Genomic DNA, 19,257 nt, shown 5'->3' with positions numbered 1-19,257 from the left:
TAACCCTCGTGGGTGAGGCCGTGCATACAAGACGTGGTGGCAGTGGGGCTGGGGTATTCACTGTTCAGTGGATGTTCACAAGGAAAATGGGGTTTAGAGGAGAAAAGGGAAATCTCTTTTCATAATGCCATCTGAATTACACCGAAACCTACGTGTTTTCCTCCTTGAGTTCAGCAGAAGTTTGATAATAAGTAAGAAAACAGATTAAATTGCTCTGAATCCTAAGCTCCAGAAAAAGGAAAAAAAAAAAAAAAAAGACTGAAAAATATTGGAAGTCAGTGTTCTGGTCTACAAGAAGCAGCTAATCAGCACCAATAGTCTATAAACTGTACTGTGGCTTTCAAGGGCCTTTATTTCAAAGGACTGGCCACTTGCTTATGAATCTGCTTAGATATTAGTGAGTTTTCAAACCTTCCTCAGAGACCACATCTGTAATCCAGCAGGCAATATTGGCACAGATACAGCAGATAAAAGAACAAAGCGTCAGTAATGGCTCTGAATTGATTTATGTTTGGGTTTTTTTCCCCCAGATGTGAATGAATGTGAAATGCTGAGTGGAGTATGTGGCGAAGCCCTCTGTGAAAATGTCGATGGTTCCTTCCTGTGCCTGTGCTCTGATGAAAACCAGGAGTATGATCCAATGACCGGACAGTGTCGCTTCCGTACCTCACCAGGTAAAATGCCAGTGGACTTTTGTGTGCTTGGCATCATTTCTATTGCCTCTGTAACCCATGGGAAGTTAGTGTAAATGCTGGTGTTGCTTTAACTGCAATAGAAAAATTTAAAACTTTGTCTTCTTGAAAGTTTTTGCATGAGAAAGGACGTTTATAGGATGGAGTCTGTTATCAGTGAATTGTTAGCAGTGACAAATATAGCAGAAACACCTTCTAAATTTTATACATCAACAGACTTGGCAGTAGTCATGAACAGTCAAAGCAAGTAAGATCAAATAATCTCTTGTTCGCTGTACAGTAACAATGAAAGTTGGTATGGAATGAAGTCTATGACCTGGGTGATTCTATTTTCTGTTCAAATGTTTACAGGTATCTACTAGTGCGATTGGACCATGTTTAAGGGACCATATTACTAATACCAAAATTGAATATAGCAGTATCATAGTGTTATCTAGTACCAACATAAGTCCTCAGGAAAGGTCATTGGGAAAGCAAAAATCAAAACACTAAATGGTCTTTGGTCTCTTTGAGTGCCTTTTACAGTGCCATTGCCTGTTTTACTCCATCTGCTGTCCTGTTTTTCCTAATAATTTGTTGTACTGGATTTGTGAACTTTTGTTATCAGGTGTTTTAGGTGTTTCAAATGCTAATGGAAATACACTCATTCAAAATTAGTTTAGAACTCTTTAAAGTTGCCTGCACATTTCTGTACAGATCTAGTTTGGAGAAAGGAACAAGCCCACAATTTGGACAAATGGAGATCAAGAAATCAAGATATTTACTTGCACCACTATTTTTCCCCTTAAGAATGCAAATCTTGCTATTTTTCTTATTTTATTCTTATACTGCAGGCTGATCTAGCTTCCAGAAATCTTAAGCATAACTGGCTCTAGTGCCCGGATGCAAACTCTACAACTTAGAAGGCTGTGGCTATTTTCTCCTATCACTCATGGTCTTTCAGACTTGTAAACAAGGTTGAAATATCTGTGACCTAATGGCAACAAGTATGTTGATCACTGAATGGATCACACTCAGCAGCACTCAAGAAGTTGCCTATGAAATGTCATTAACAGCTGATTGACAAACTACAACCTTTGCAAAATCTTCTGAGAGAGATTAAGGCTTGCAGGAGCTTGTTTTATGAAGGAGGAGCTAAGATAGCTGAGGCAGCAGAGCAATGCCCAGTGGTACTGCCTCCATTTCTGTTTGCAAGGAAAAACACAGCAGTACCTTTCCACCATGAAGCAGATCAGCTTAAGGATCTACTGATGATAAATAAAGTAGCAGCATTTAAATTTATTCCATGAATGCATGGAAAAATTCTCTTACTTTTCTTCCAGAGTAAAAGGAGGAAAGTACTCCTTGTGCATTCTTCTTTAAAAGGATTCTTGCTTTCCTCTACATCCTGTAGCCTTGCTGGGTTGGGGTTTTTTTCTCTTATCTATTGGCTTCTGTTTCTCAAGACCTCAGAGGCTGACCAGTCAAGTGGTGGCACTGCCCCATGTGCCTCTGGACTTGACACTTCAGGAGCTGACAATACACGCTCCATTCTTCTGTATCTGCTCACTTTGCTTGTCCCTGTTTTGTTCTGGGAACCAATGGGTGGCCCTTGTGTAGCTGTCAACTGAAGAGGGAACAAAGCCAGTCTTTTCCTTTCCGTTTGTAAGTGGCATAAGCCCTCTCTGCTCACTGCAGGATGAGCAAATAACAGCAATGTTGCTTTGCCCAACGATGAGTACTTCAGCCTCCCCCAAGACCAGCTACAGTATGATCATATAGGAATAGCGTGCAAAGAAATCTCCCTGTAAAGAGTGACAGAACAGCCACACACCCTCTGGCTGTGACAAGCCACATACCCAAGTCAGGTGCAGTGCTTTGTGAGCTCCTATGGTGCATGTGGGCATTGTCTGTCAGCATTACCTGGCATCGTGCCTGTTTTCAGAAAGAAAGAATTTAATTTGCATTATCCTGATGCAGGTGTCTGTAGCTCAGTGTGGTTTACTCAGCTTTTGGTTATTTGTCATTTTGTATTTCTGTGCATAAAGAACTGTTTATCCAGCTCATACTAGGTGAAAATAGGTGAAGATTGTTCAAATGTTACTTTAATTTGGGAATTTTTTGCATGCAGTAAAGGTCTGCTAGCTTTGTGCAATGCTGTGTATTCACACTTTTCTTTACTTGCCATTAGGGCTCTCGAGAGCTCCTTCTCTTTTGATTTCACTTGGTGGAAATTCATCTGTAATCAGCTGTGTCCTGAAACAGTTGTCTCAGAGCATGTATCAGGAATTCTAGCCTGGATTGTCACATTCCAGTAACAAACCAAAGCAAAAGTAATTGTGCAAGGTTTGATTGTCTTATTCCCCTCCCCTCTGCCCCACTTTCACAAAGTGTAGCAAATGCTTCAGAAGGAAGAAAAGATAAAGGAGAAAAGAACTGTCTTTTCTATTAGATGAAACTTCGCTGTTGTAGATCTTTGTACCTAAGAGAGAAAAGAATGCCTGGTTTGGCTTAAAAGTCCTTTCATGTATTCTTTTAACAAGATACATAAAGCTATTTCTGATTAATTTCTAGCAAGTACCAAGCTGAATGCAGTTTGAGTAATAATCCATATTAACATTGTTTTAATTGTTTCTACATAAGAAAAAATATATGTTTTAGTATGCAACTAAGTTACTAATATCTACTGATTTATTACTAATGCATCTCGTTGCAATGAATCCAGAAACTGTAAAGGATAGTATATGTTTAAGGATAATAATAGGTATTATTTTAAATGAGAATTGCAAGCAAAAGTATATGTGTAAACATAAGCATATCAGCAGAAATCAGGCTTGCATATACGAAGGTCAGCAAGTGCCCAAGATTGCATCACAGCTCAGCCACTAAAGAGAATTCTAGTGGGAGAACTCCACTAAGGTAATAGCACCCACTTAGATGCCTATAGCTCATTTAGATGTTGCTTTCTCCTGGTTACCTGCAATGTGACCAGTTATTTGTGGCAAGATTTTTAACAGTATTTAATAGGATTTATAAGTAAAAATCACAATTTTGGTGCCCAAGCATGAGTCCCTCCTAGACTGATTTGTATTAAAACAAAGTCAATTCTCCCTGTATCTAACCAACCACCAGCACAAAACATTTGAGGCTGCCAAGGAACAGTTTATAAATCTGATCCAAAAGCCTTCCTTAACTAGGAATGTGATGCCCAAATTCTAAATTTCCTAAACTTTAAGGGCTTTCAAAATGTTAGGAATTCAAAGGAAAATCTTCATATTTGTATTAATTTTTTTATGGCAACGTGTTTGGTCCTCTCAGGTAAATAGTGAACTGAATTTCAGTCAACTATGAACATAGCCTTCGATAGAAATTTTAAATGTGCATCTCTTGCACTAATCCCTGAATTGTGCCACGTGCACAAGTGTGCGTATGTGCTGCACACACATTAGGTGTTGCCACATGTGGAGCCAATTGAGAAATCTAAACATGTACACCCTGGCAATAGGCACGTATCATCCTGTTTTTACTGTCTTTTTGATAATCAGGTCTGAAAGTGTGTTACTCAAGCTGCTTGCTCAGAGTTACTGGAGCTTTTGCTGGCGTTTTAGAAGCCATGAACCTGTAATGATGATTTTTCTCTTTGGCAACCACCTTACTGATTCCACCTCTGAATAATAGGTGTTGGCACACAGTTTTGCAGTATTTAAGATCCCATCTGTTCTGTGTTTTGTCTTTTTTAGATCACAGTTGTTGACAGGACACTATTTGAGCAAATATTTAAGTATATGCTGAAGTCTAAGCATATGCCAATATCCTTATTATCCACTGAATCCTATATTACTAATGCACATTTTTGCATAAAACACATGCTGAAGCATGTTGTTGGATCAAGTTTACATTAAGGTATAGAAATCTGTTGTTAACAAGTATTTCAGAGTTCAATCTAGTAGCAACTATCAGAATCTCACTTTATAGGCTGTTAATAGAAGTGTCATATCAATGACCTGGTAACATTATGTTCCTTTACCAGTGTGCCTTAGGTAGAGAGACATTTTACATTTTCTAGCAACAAAAAACCTGAAACAACAGTGATACAACAAAAAAGAAGTATCCATTTCCTATCCTATTTTGTCAATACACATAGTGAAACCACTTCCAAAACCAACCTGTTTACTAAATGGTTAATAATATATGAGAGAGAAATTCTAAGCTTGTAGACACAGACTGGTCTTGGTTTAAATAAAAAAAAAAAAAAAAAAAAGAGATTTGTGTCTCATTTGCTTTCCAAACATTCATGACGCCTGCTTGACTAACCCTCAATCACAGCTGTGTAAACAGAAGACTTTTAAGTTGCTGAACAGATAATGGGAGGAGAAACTGACACATCATATGAAACGATGATATGATGAGACTCTCTCCCCTTCCTTCAGGTGTCATTTCTCTGCTAAACAGCATGAAAACTGCCATGCTTTTTATCCTGTTGAAGATTTGGCTTTGATTCACTTAGACAGGTGGCAAATGGCCAAGGGAAATGTATAATTTGGTGGCTGAAGTACTGCGCTCTCACCTTGGAATAACAGATTTAGTTCAGTTGCATTTCTGTGACACACGATAGTCTTAACATAGTTCCTACTGGATAGCAGCTGATACCACAAAACCACCACACTTTATGAAATCCAGCGCATTCTGGAAAATTGTAATTATTTGATGAGAGGAGACCACAAGCTAAACTAACAAAGATGAAATAAGCACTAGGCTTGGTGTTTCCTTTCATGTACAACTAAGTTATATTGACAAAACAGTGAGCTTTGCCTTATAGGTGGCAACATTGTACTGAATTTGAATAGAGGTGTTTGCCAGCCCCTCAACTTCCCAAAACAGTCACTTTTCTGAGGAAAATAGAAATAAATCCAGTTGTCTGTTTGGAATTAGAAGCCAAAAGAACTATGACACACATTCATGCTATTGGAGTGCAATAGTAGGCAATCCGTTTTGGCATTTTTAAGACTGCTTTTCTCAAAACAGATCTAGTATTTACATGTTCAGTAAAGTTGCTTTTTCCTATCTGCTTGGGGAATGTGGGTGGCAGGGATAACTGGCTTTTGAGGTAACAAGAGCTGGAGTTCATTCCTTCAGCGTCAGTTGAACAGTCACGATCTCCAAGCTCCCACCTAACAGCCATGATTTTTTAAGTGGATGGAATTAGAAGAAAATTCATTCTATAACTGGCAGACAAAGGCTGAGCTTGACCTTTAGGAAACAGAGGCAGACAGATGAGGTGGTCAGCTGAACTCTGAACTACCTGGCTCTCCCAGGTGTTCCAGCATTTGAAAGTGGGCCAGCCTGAAGCTCTTTCCTGACAAGAACTGCAAGGCAAACAAAGGCAGTTTATATGCCACAGCTCTTTGGGCCTTGCTAATCTTCTAGCATTTTGAAATGCACTGTCACTCAAGTGTAAAATAAGGTTTTGATTCTCCTCAGGATACATGCATTACTTGAGAAATGCCTCATGCTCATATTGTGTGAGATCCTGAGTAGAAATGAGTGAAATCTCAAACAATGGAAAATCAGCCAACATGCAATCATTTTAATAGTTTTTTGTGAATAAAATAGTTGTAAAGTGCTAAGCATAACAAATTTCCCAAGATAAAGAGGGAAATAAACTAGTCACTTCAAGATTTATCTGTCTTAAGTGCCTGAACAAAGTTTTGGGTTTGATTAATAAATGTGAGCATTTGTAATTTTGGAACTCGGTTACTTCATTGATGGTCTAGGAGAAGTTTTTCATAGTGACCAAATGGGAATAGCAGTTTTACATGATAGCTTTCACTTCTGAGCTCCTGATGAGAATTTTTGTGGAAGTGCAAGGTTAGACAAAGTTCTGCAGACACAGAAGCTTTTACTAGGTAATTGTTTTCAGACTCGCTTCTTGGTGTATTTTAGGAGTGCCTTGCCTTAGGAAGGTCTTTGAGTATTAACAGTGTTGTTTTTTTCTAATTGGATCTATGGGAGAGAGTATTTTTCCTCCAGTCCTCATAAGTACTGTGAGAGGACTCATTCAAGTGCTAAAGGCAGAAATTCTGGCTTTTTGGCAAGTGCCTATTTTAAAGTGAAACACAGAGTCAGTTAGCTTGGTTTCTGCGTTATACTCCTCTGCTATCTGTGTAGTCAATCAGTTACTTTTGCAAAAACCACCAAGGGCCAAGAGTGGAACATTCTTTTTTCTCAGTAAAATTAAAAGGGGTTGGAAATGTTTATTATTCTGAAAACTGGGCCTTTTTCAGTTTGTGTTTTAGCTCCTTTATTGGTAAAATAAGGTTGTAATGTTTGCTGACCTTTGTGAAATCTTCCAGATTCAGACAAAAAATCCTATGGTAGTAGTTGGGCATGGTAGTTGGATAGCTGAATGTGACAGCAGGTAGTTCATGCATTGCTTAAAAATTAAAGAAGTGCAAATGGGAAGAATCCCTTTGTGGTCAAGCTGGAGAACAGGACTGAAAAGGTCAAAGGGAGGTTGTCAACTTCCATCATTCCTCCTAAGAACAAAAAAGTTAAACCAAAACTTGTACTTAACCATTTTCCTCCCTGCTTGACAACACTGTTGTTCATTATGCTGAAATTGAGGTACTGAGGCTTTTCTGATTCTCTTGCAAAACTGATTTATTTCTCATCTTATGTGGGTTTTGTTTTCTTTTCATCTTCAGGATTACCAGTAGAGGCTGATCAACACGAAGATGGAAAGAAGGAGTGCTACTACAATCTGAATGATGCTAATTTCTGTGACAATGTGCTTACATCCAATGTAACTAAACAGGAATGCTGCTGTACCTTGGGTGCTGGCTGGGGTGATAACTGTGAAATCTTCCCATGCCCTGTCTTTGGAACTGGTAAGAGGAGGCCTTCTATCCCATAGCAAACTTCTGAAGCATTGTGTTTATGTTAACAGTAGTGTGGTTTGCCTTCAGAGAAGGCCTGCTCATTAAATCCCATATTCTGTAGTATTTAGTCATGACTTATCCATGGGAAGCTTCCACAGAGGAAAACTTAATAGGAATAATTCATACATGGTGTAAATCCATTGGCTTCACTACAGTTACCCTAGAGAAAAAAACAGCCTATTATCTCCAACTGATTTGAAACAAAGATGGATTCTTACAGAAGTTTTTTCCAGATGCTATGGTAACGTGTTAGATTTTTTTCACAAGATGGAAAAGAGAGGTAAATGGGTACAATATTTTTAAATCTGCAGCTATTGTTTCTAATGTTGTTTCTAGAGCACTATGAATTACTGATACATATTATGACATTAGTTTTATATTTTGCTACTTACTGAACACTTCAGTTAATCATGTTGTCTGCAGAACATTGTTTAGCCTTTAAATATTACATTAGAAAAACATAGCCATATGATATTTGTCACATATATTGAAAACAGTATTTGAAACATAAACAGTGGTGGCTGAAATTCAGAATCCAGCTGGAAAAAATCACATAAGAGAGAACATGTGTAAACTTTTTGAGATTAAGCACTGAAGATTACTTTTCACACAAATGTATCATCATGTTTAATTCCTGTTTTAACTGTAGCTTAGAATCAGTGAAACTGAAATGAAATGCATTAGAGAAAGAGCCTTTCTGCTTGGATAGGTTTATTTGATTCTCTATAGTCTCCAAGATGCTTTAAATAATTTCCCTCTGTAATCCACACCATGTTCTCTTGTTGCAGTCAATTAATTTTTTTCCTGTATAAGGGTTGAAGAATGTGGACAGGGGTTTGTATCTCAGTTGGGGTATGTCTAGATTGCAGGCTGCAGTATAGCTCAGAGAGGCCCATGCTAGCTTTAATTAAAATAATTTGGCTACTGGGGTATTTTTATAACTGCAGTGTACCACAAAACTCAGTAAGGACTATATTCTTCTGCTAAGGAGCGAGGTAAACCCATTTGTATGGAGCTCTCTGATGCTGTGGCTACCCTAGCTAGGTTTTTCAAAGCTAGTTCTGCAAACTGAGAGCAGGAGGAAGTTGGGCTGCAGCATTTGCATCCACCATTTACCTAAAGGTGCGCATGATTGTCTGATAGATATGAACAAGGCAAAATGTCACCTCAGATCTCTCAAAATACCCTGAAACACATATGTAACACATACCCATGTGAGTAACTCCTTAATTTTTTTTCTCTCTCTCTCCTAGCTGAATTTACTGATTTGTGTCCTGAAGGGAAAGGTTTCATTCCCTCTGGAGAATCATCCTATGGGCTTCTTGCTCAGAATTACAAAGGTCAGTACTGATTTGTATTAAGTTTATTTCAGAAGTTCTGGTACCTGATGGACTAGAAATGTGATCCAGCAATGTAAACATACTAATTCAAATTTTATTAGGTGACAAAAATGGCTTGTGATATGAAACATTACTGAAAATCATCATTTGACAGATTGTTAAGAATGTCAATTACACAGACGCTGTAATATTCTGGGTTAATTTATAGCAAGCACTATAGAGTATGAGAGTAGGTGCTGAGACCACAAGCCTCATGTAGCCATTTACGTATGAAATAGAAAGCCACCTTAACTTTGTAAATACATGTATGGACAGTTGGGAAAGAGAAAAAAGGATCTGTAAATGTTAAGCATACAAGTGAGAATGAATATAAAAACTGAAGAGAAGTTCAGCAATGATGTTTTTATTATATAACTTTATAAAATAACTGTTGAATAAAATATTGTATAGAAATGTGAAGGTGAGAAGGGGTTTGTGGGTGTGAGAAGGAGAGAGCTGGCATCCCTAAGAAGGAAGAGTGGGATCAGCAAAATTCCTTTTCAAGCTTCAAAAGTTGCCATTGATATAAATTGTGAAATTAATTTTACTTGGCATAAACACACTGTACTGTATTTGTGTTAGCTAAAATGAACTCAACACATTATCTTTAAGTTTCATAACAGCTACAGGATCTTTAGAAAAGCACTCCCATTTCAGATATTTGTTCCTACTGGAATTGCTGATTTACAAATCAAGAACTAGATACAGAATGTACTCTGTGTTCAAATCACTTAAAATGCAGTAGAATTTACTATTTTTAAAATACCTTAATAAAAGCATGATACCACATGGTTGGGAGATAAACATCTGTAAAAGTTGCTTCTAGCTAGATACTAATCTGTCAGACCTAGTGCTGAGAGATTACAAAAAATTGGTGGGACTTGAAAGATTTTGGGGATTTTCCTAATGATTGACACATGAACTTTTTCAAACTATCCTTTCTCACTGACTGAGACCCTACTAGGTTGGTTTTCCTATCAACTTAGTGAGTAGACCATGACTGAGTTCAGTTCTCTATCCTGTCAATATCTTTTTTTGTTATCCTCATCAGGTGTTCCTTTGCACCTTAAAAGTCCATGGGACATGGAAAAGATACTAAAGATTGTAAGGCAGTAATACTCAGATTGATTCATGTGGGCATTTAAGTAGGATAACTCACAAAAGACCTCCCCTCTCTGGAGGTGTTGCTTTGTCCACCAACATGGGGGAAAGAACCAAGTGCCATTGGATGAATCCAGACCTGAGACTGATGGTGGCAGGAACCAGTGTTGAACAGACTGATAATTTATATCTAGACAAGTCACACTGTCACAGAGCTCATCTTAAAGGCCTTAATACTCTGCAAGTATTTTTATTCAAGGCTTGTTGAAGCATGTTGAGTATCTTTGCAGATCTAAGATTTCTGAATACCTTTGCAATGTACATTTGGGACATGCTGTGGGCACAGTCTGCCCAAAGGCATCTCTGAAAATCTGCATGGTTTGTGTTGTTCTACCTCGGGATTGGTAATATCTCTAGCTGCCGTAAGTGTTGAAGTGTGGGAAGAGTTCATCTGGAAATATCTTCCACAAATCCTTGCCATAATAAAGCTATTTCTGTTTTCAATAAGTTTATTTTGTAATAACCTTAGGAAGCATAGAATCACAGAATCATTTAGGTTGGAAGAGGCCTTCAAGAAAATCAAGTCCAACCTTTAACCCTTCTCTACCATGCTCACCCCTAAACCATGTCCCCAAGCACAAAGGACAAACAGTAAATGGTTAAGTACTTCTAGTAATGTGATCTTTCTCTGTTACACTGACATATGCTTCTTTTGCTTTTGTCCACAAACTTAGTGACTGGAAGAGTGGCTGTAAAAATAAACAGCTTTGTAGCACTTTCAGTTCTTCTGAAAAAAGTAAGCATTTGAAAAATTCACATATAAAACTGCTTTACAGCTGGAAAAAACAGCTTTGGGATAAAATCTGTGTTGCCCCAGGGTATATGTGAAAGATAACGGATTAAGATAGTTGGTATTAAGAGGAGAATCACCTACTTTACATTGTGCTTTTTATTGCCATTTTTAATACTAGCCTAACCTAACAGGTCTAGCAATGAAAAGTAGGTTGGAAGTAGTTGCAGCCTTATATTTAGCAGCAGATATAATTGTTCCTCTGTGGTGGAAAGTCTCCACATAAGTTGTGTATATAGCTTTTAAAAACAAAGTCACAAGCAGTTTGGATATTAATATTTCCTACCATGCACAGCAGAGTCATCAAGCTGTGGAGAGAGAACTGTCACCAAGTCTGTCCATAAACATAACTGCTTAGTTTTGCAATTAGATGGTGTGATTAAATTAGATACATGGTGGGAATCCCTTGGGTAAAGCAAATTATACTGAAAAATGCAGGCCATGTTCTTTATCTGTTTTGCTTGGAGCTAAGAACAATGGAAAGGCACCAAAGGAAAGAAAGGGAAGCTGCAGACTCTTCCAGTCTCTGTGTGCCACAGGAATTATTCTGACAAGAAGAAGGGAAAGTCATGGTCTACCAGTTCTCCATTTCCCACTCTTGACTACAAGAACACCGTAGCTTCTTCCATAACAGTTTTGTTGTGTTGTGTTGTTTTGTTGTTTGTTTGTTTGTTTCCTGTGGATATCTGTGCTGCCAGGGCCCTCTGTTTAAAGTGAAGTTTGCTTGAACAGAGAAGTGCAGCAGCTTTATTCCATCTTGCTCCTCTGCATGGCCTCACAGTAATTATGGTAACACATATCTTTCATGTTTTCTTCCCAGATGCTGATGAATGCCAACTCTTTGGACAAGAAATCTGTAAAAATGGCTTCTGTTTGAACACACAGCCAGGTTATGAGTGCTACTGCAAGCAAGGCACATACTATGACCCTGTTAAACTCCAGTGCTTTGGTAAGTTTATTTAAAGTGGTCTTGTCACTATAATGGTATGCAGATGGGCAAAACAAGCAGACTTGTGCAGCAGGATTCTCATCAGAACTGCAGTATTCCCAGCAAGGGGAGGAACACTGGGCCTTCAAACTCCTGGAGCAGCTTTTTAAGAGACATTGGGTCGTTTCCCTTCTCTTCTGCTTGGCTGGACAGCAATTCTGCCTGACATGGCAATGGCACGTAGAGCAGCGTTTGTTTTATTTGCTTCCTTTTTCAGCAAATTGCTCCCAGGAGTTTGCATCTCCAAAACAGCCTCTTGTGCTCCCTTGAGCGCCAAGCCTAGAGTTGCTACCAGCCTTTATGCAGGCAGCACAAAGTGATGGGTGGTGGCTCCCTCCTTACACTCACACTGCTGCTTTGCTCTGCCAAGGTACAATTTAGCCTTCTGTTCTTTGTACGTGAGGGGAGCAGTGAAAGCCTGTATGTTGAGGCTCACCTTTCGTTTGATAAGTGTGCTGGTTTTGCTATAATAAAGCAAAGTAACACGGGTCATTTTTTTTTTTTCAATGACAGATATTTTCCACAAGGAGTTAATACGCAACATGAAATTACAGTCCAGGTCACTGATAAGCCCATTTTAGTCTGCACAACCTTGTACTCCTTTGGCTCTGGCATTCAACTGAAAATGACTCATAACCGTGACCCTGACTTTTCTGCTTTGTAAGCAGAAAACCATGTGTAATGTGCAGAATAGCATAATGAAAGAAAGTAATTTTTGCAACCACAGAGAGCCTTTCACCTCGGGATTCTATGATTGTTCTTTACTAAGGGTGGGGTTTTTGCTGATTTAATGTAATTTATTCAAAGTAAAATGCCTGCTCTTCCCTTTGAGCAACATTTCTGCTATTTCTCTCCAAGACAAACTAAGGAATAGAACTACTGTGGCTATGTAAAGTGATCTCTTCTCCTGACCAGTTCTTGAAGAATCTCAGAGAGTATGCCCACCTCTAATGCCTGCTGGTACTGTCCTAAAGGGATAGGAATGTGGGAAGCAGCTGCAGCTGTGCTGGATGCAGGGAATGCCTGGCACTTCAACTCCCCCAGCAAGCCGCCTCCTTATCCAGATGCTCCCTAGTACTTGAGGATTAGAGGTCAGCATCCTGCTGATCTGTCTGTCCTTCTCCATGGACACAGGCAAGATTTGCTGCCAGCAATCAGTATTTGTGGTAATTAACAGAAGGCATGCAGGGAAATCTGCTCCTATTATAGAAAAATATAAACATGGATTAACACAATGCGACTACTTTGTGCTGGCTCTCCTTGATACATTTCCTTCCATTTTAAAGACACGGATGAATGTCAGGACCCAAACAGCTGTATTGATGGCCAGTGCATTAACACAGAAGGATCTTACAACTGTTTCTGTACACACCCAATGGTTCTGGACCCAACAGAAAAGCGATGCATCAGACCAGCAGATTCAAGTGGTATGATCCATTATACGTATTACTGAAGTGAGTACACCTCTACAAGGTGGTGCTGACGTGGCTACAGACCCCAATAAGCTTAGACTGGGTCATGCTTGGATGAGCCTGCTCTTTTTGGAGGATTTTGGAAGGCAATGCTTGGACCATCAGCTGTTGCTCCAGAAGGCATCGTGATGTAGGACTCCACAGGGCTCCACTTTGGCAAAGTAAACAGGAGATTGCTGGAAGTATTAATGAGATTAGGCTTGGGCTGGGGACTCTTCAGCCTCCCAGTTCACAGCTCTGCCCCTTCCTCATCCAGCCTTGTAGGTAATGAGGCTCAGCCCATTTGCTGTCTCCCTAAAGCTGGGGTTTGGCTGTAGGCTAACTCTGGAAATTCAGGTCACAGTGAGCAACTGCTTCTAACAAAGCAAGGAATAAAAACAGGAGTACTGGGATGTAGGAGGAAATAGCTGAAATTGTATCTGTACTTTCAATTGATTATTACTGAGCTCTCATTTTCAAAGTGTGGGTTGCAGCATCACTGTTAAATTAGGGTTTTTCAATGTTCTTTTAGTTTCAGTAGACAGTTATTTCAGAAAAAAAATGTAAGATATTATGAGATTCTTAGAAATGTCTCAGAAATCCAGAGCATTACACAGTCTGCACAGCTTTGTCTATGCCACACACATCTTTGAAAGAAACGTTACAATGGGTTTGATTAATATTGGCACTGTATAGCCGTGAATCCAAACCTCTGGTCTCTGCAACTTGCAATGAATTTTCTTAAGATGCTTCTGTGAAAGGAAATGGGAATACAGATGGAATGCCTGCTTTAGTCACTCAAAATTATGACTGATACTTTTGAGGAGTGATGTGCCATCCTCTTCCCTGACACTGTGAAAGAACCACAGCACTTCTATTGTTCAATCTTCAGTTAAACAAACCAAGAGCAGGATTGTCGTTTGGGTTCATCTAGGATGTGAAGAGAATGCAAGGGCCTAAAGGGTCTTCCGTCATGTGACACTGGGGCTGACACAGCAATGATCTTCTCACCCAGCACAAAGCACTCAAGCCTTTTATCATTACTGGCAATGTCCTCCCTAACGCAGAAGAGGAGGGCACAGGCTGGTTCCTTTGCTGCCAGCAGGATTTGGAGTTGGCTGCAGAGACCCACTGCTGCTCTTCACTGCATGTTCTGGCAAGTTCCTAGTAGAATAGGTACTTAAATGCTGATCACCTTTGCACTTTCAGAACTCACCATCTTACTCTCAAGCTAGGTTTCAGCTCTTTGCTCACCCATGCACCAGTGCATCATGTAAAAATGCAGTACACAGACAAAATAGAACCTTGGTTTGTGACAAGACTGATTTTTTGCTCTATGTTGGAACAAAATCAAAACCTTGCAGATGTCTTTACAAAACAACTGTGCTGAGGTTTTTACATTCCAAGTGGAAGATTAAGTTTACAGTTGCTCTCCCTCTGATCAGCAATGATCAGAGACTGCTCAGACTAGGAATTGTTCCTACTGAGATCTTTGTCAGAACTAGTATGTCTCTGAAATATTCCAGCCTTAACAAAAAGACATGTTTTTCTTAATGTTCATAAGAATGTGACAGTAGTTCACAGCAGTATTCTGTCTCTAACAATAGCTGTTAGAGACGTCCCTAGATGATTAGGGACCAGAAGAGCAGATAAACAATACTTATCCTCACCCTCCCCAGCACTCTCCTAGCCTCCAGCTATTTTCATCTCAGGGGATTTCCTGAGCCTGATGTAATTTGTCTGTTTAACTAATGAGACTCTCTTCCAAGTATTTGTCCAGTCTTCCCTGGACAAATTTTACAGCCCGTGTAAAATTTTTGTTCAGCTCTGCCCTAGCTGTAAAGTCCTTTCAGATGCCATTGATGGCAATATAAGAAAAGCAAAATAACAGCTTTTGAAGATGCATTCTGTGGATGCAGTTCTCAATGCACTTTTAAATTGGCCTAATAACGCCAAATCGGAACCTATTAAGACTTTTGCAAATCTGAACACTCAAGGGATGAGCCATCTCAGGCACTTAAGCTTAAGTTTGTGTTCAGCAAAGTCTGTAAAGCTAGGATATTTTTCTAATCTAGGCTTAGAAGATTCTGCCAGTACCTTTTTTAGATAACAGTGCTGCGATGATGATCTAATACTGTCTTTTCCATCAGAACAAACTGAAGAAACTGAGGTCTACCAGGATCTTTGCTGGCAGCATCTAAGTGATGATTTTGTTTGTAGTCGGCCTCTGGTGGGAAAGCAGACCACGTACACCGAGTGCTGTTGCCTGTACGGTGAAGCCTGGGGCATGCAGTGTGCCCTGTGTCCTATGAAGGAGTCAGGTGAGGAGACGTACCGGTAGGTTCTTAGCATGAAATCTGAAGCACTTAATCAGTTTCATCCCCTGTATTAATACTTGGGCTACTAACAGTAAAAATAATTTTAAAACCCTAACCCTTCAAGGACTAATGGAAATTTTTCTCATTGATTAAGGGGAAATCATCACAGTCTGGATTTTAAAAATGTAGCCTCTTTTGCATTTTGGCACTTACGGGGCCTGTTCCCTTCTGGTGGATCTACCAGTGATTGGCAATTTGGAACCTTGTTGGAAATGGGAGGGCGTTTGAAGGGTAGCAGAGTTCCTTTACGTGACTGACAAATTAAAAACCATCTGAGAAAATACCGGTGCAGTTCATGCACATGCACAAGCATGATACTCAACAGGTTACATAACTTGGATTTCTATTGCTGGTATTATACAGTCAGATGCATCTTTCAGTCTGATATCAGGCTGGCTACAAATAGATGTGTTTGCTTGATAAGGATCTGGTAAGTTGTGGTTTAGTAGTACTAAACCAATCAAAGAATGAGTTGTTCTTATATAGCTATATGCTAAGATATGAAATGTACAGATGAGTAATTTAAGATAGATAAGGGGAATGAAGTACCAGTAACGACTGAAGAATTTCCAGGGAATATAACTTAATGTTAAAGAAAGCTGACAGTCAGCTTTTTAAAAGACTGTATTTTGTTTATGTGTTTAGAATTTAGACATCGTTCCAAGATATTTCAGGTAGGAGCTGCTTCTTGTGGTAACTACAAAAGCTATTTGGATTTAGAGATAAATTTTGTCACTAACTTAATCTGGGGACTAGAGACTGGAGAAGAGACCAGTAGAAGCAGTCTAGGTGTCATGCTGTGTCTGAGATATGGCAGCCCTGGTAACATACTAACTTCTTCTCCCATATAAACTATCTCGGGCCTAGTTTGGATGTAACTTTCTTACTGCAAATGTGTCTTTCATTAATATGGTTTTCCATGTAGGAATACTGTGCTACACTAGTAAAGCATTTTATTCCGATGATAGCCGGATTTTCACTTGGGCTCGTGTTACTCTAACCATAATGTTGTGGCTAAAGCAGTACATGTTTTACTTACAGCAAGAACCCTGAAGTTAAAGCTACATAGAGAAGCTTAATGAAGCATTAATGTGGTTGGTTTTGTCTGCTTGGATTTTATGCTCTTATAATTTACTTGCAAGATCCCTGAACCTGTTCTTATATATTTTTACTTGTTTGAGTTTGCTTTGGAAGTGCAGCAACTGAAAAAAAGTGCCTGATTTTGATGATGTTGGCTGGAGTAACTGCTGGCTGATGCTTACCCCAGAAAGAGACTGAAAAAGAAAAATAGGGCATGACAGCAGCTTGATTTATAAGATATGGAAATCTCTGAAATGTCTTTGTCAGAAAAAATCTTACAGGACAACATTTCCAGACATTGAATTACTAAAACTGCTAGAAGAACAATTGCAATGGAACGGAATGTAAATGGAATGTAAAAATATTACAGGGCAATAGCTAATAATTGTTGCTGTAACCTGGAGCTCCTCAGGTGGAACGACAGCACAGAACAAAGGAGTTTTTCTTTGTACCAAGTTCATCACATGAGGACAGTGGCCCATGTGTATCATGCAAGCATGCAGTCCAGAGAGAAGGAAAGAAAGCTGTTCCTGGCAGAGAAAGTACAGGTAGTTACAAGATTTTCTTCTGAAGCTTTCTAGCTAGTTACATTTAGAGCCAGATATAACTGAAAAGGAACAGAGAAGGAATACCAAGATTGCCTGGGACTCGAGAGCCTGTCTTATGGGGGAAGATGAAAAAAGCCAAACCTAGATGCAGAACAAAGGCTGTGAACAGTAAGACTGCTGTAGCATGATCATGGAGGGTTCCCAGAAACTTTTAAATTAAACAGCAGTGCTGATGTGAGGAAGAAATTGGAACAAGTTCAGTCTGGACACCTAATTTCAGGCTTGTAATTAGATGGATTTTGATGATTGGGACCACAGGATTCTGGAGCAGCAATCCTGTGACAACAGTGGGGTGCAGATCCCAACTAGCTCTATGAAGAAACTGAGAAATTAATTTTTTTAATTACATGAAGGTTCCTGATGGATAACATGCTAAATGTCACTTGGGTGACCCTCAGTCAAAGCTGAAGAACGTTATGTTGGATCATAAAATCTTTTTTATGTGACATTTAATATGCATTGAAAAGTATCTGCTTAATGGAAACTACAAGGGATACTAAGTTCCCAAACACTTTAAATCATTCTTATAGGTTGGCATATAGATGGTTGGGGAAACAAAACAAAACAAAACAAGCATGTTGCATCCTTTTTAAGTCAGAAGAAACATACAAGCTTACATTTCTCAGTGGAGGTGGCATGTGCTCATGTCTCTTTGCACACCAGTGCACAAGCAAACACAGAAACCTGGAAGTCTTTGCTTTAAGAAACATTTACCAAGAAAAATTTAAAGCTGACTGAACTAAATAAATGATTCATTTGACATCTCTTCAGTTTGCAGCACTTAAAAGTGATATCATTGGCTCAAGAGTGTGCTTTCACACCTCTGGGCCAGTAGGTCACAGGTTCAAGTCCTGGCTGGTTAACCTGGAATTTCTCCATCTTTTAGTACTTGTGTATTGTGTTGGCCAGATTTACTACCAAAGGTGTTTGCTTATTTCCCAAGTCAGGGGCATTCTGAAGATTTCAAACAAATGTTAAAGAAGACCAGGGGATGTAAAAAGCTTTGTCACTGGAAGACTTTTACCATGAAATTGGTTGGATAATAGAACAGATCATTCAGTGGTCTATGGATTTCTTTTACATTTTTTTATGCTTTCCTTATATTTGAGGATCTAGATTCTGCATGTAGAAAGAAGGAAACGCAGACCTACCACCATAGGTGATACACTTGCCAGTTTCTTCTAAAACAAGTTTGTGTTTTAATTAAAATAACCTCTAACTTTTGTGTCTCCGCTTTTCTCAAAAGCACTTCCATTTTTCATTACAAGATTTAACTGTCCTGTTTAAGTAGCATCCAGTATAAAACCAGCAGGAAGATAGAGAATTTCTATAAAAAATGAGCCATAGAACTGAAAAGGAAATCCAGCCTTTCATTGCATGAAAATTTATGAATTTTTATGAATGTATGAATTTTTAATGAGGATTTAAGAATTTATGTAGTTGCTAAGTTTTTAAAAAACTACTAATGGGTGCTTGATCAAATAAACCCCACTAAAAATGTCACTATATACCCAGGCAAAAATTAGTAGGACCTGTTGAAGTATTGCAGCTGAACAGCAATATGGAATCACGGAATTGTTTTTGTTGGAAAAGACCTATAAGATCATACAGTCCAACCATTACCCCAGCACTGCCAAGGCCACCACTGAACTGTGTCCCTCACCACCACATCTACACAGCTTTGAAACCTCTCCAAGGCTGGGTACTCCATCACTGCCCTGGGCAGCCTGTGCTAGGGCCTCACAACCCTTTGGGGAGGAAATTGTTCCCAATATCCAATCTAAACCTCCCCGGGGCAACCTGAGACCATTTT

The 19,257-nt window shown here is 39.1% G+C and overlaps 1 protein-coding gene across 1 annotated transcript in view; it reads left to right on the top strand.

The window, feature by feature from the left end:
• The window catches only part of LTBP1 (latent transforming growth factor beta binding protein 1), a 134,849-nt gene that overhangs the window by 102,516 nt on the left and 13,076 nt on the right, over positions 1-19,257 (top strand). The window contains exons 21-26 of the mRNA XM_010007248.1: positions 531-674; positions 7,376-7,558; positions 8,863-8,949; positions 11,760-11,888; positions 13,214-13,354; positions 15,529-15,699. Coding sequence (XP_010005550.1) covers positions 531-674; positions 7,376-7,558; positions 8,863-8,949; positions 11,760-11,888; positions 13,214-13,354; positions 15,529-15,699 — 855 coding nt within the window. The remainder of the gene's footprint in view (positions 1-530; positions 675-7,375; positions 7,559-8,862; positions 8,950-11,759; positions 11,889-13,213; positions 13,355-15,528; positions 15,700-19,257) is intronic.

Source organism: Chaetura pelagica, unplaced genomic scaffold (assembly GCF_000747805.2).
Source record: "Chaetura pelagica isolate M959 unplaced genomic scaffold, ChaPel_1.0 scaffold511, whole genome shotgun sequence".
Taxonomy (NCBI): domain Eukaryota; kingdom Metazoa; phylum Chordata; class Aves; order Apodiformes; family Apodidae; genus Chaetura; species Chaetura pelagica.
The sequence above is the reverse complement of the archived record's forward strand: the minus strand, read 5'-3'. Positions and strand labels throughout refer to the sequence as shown.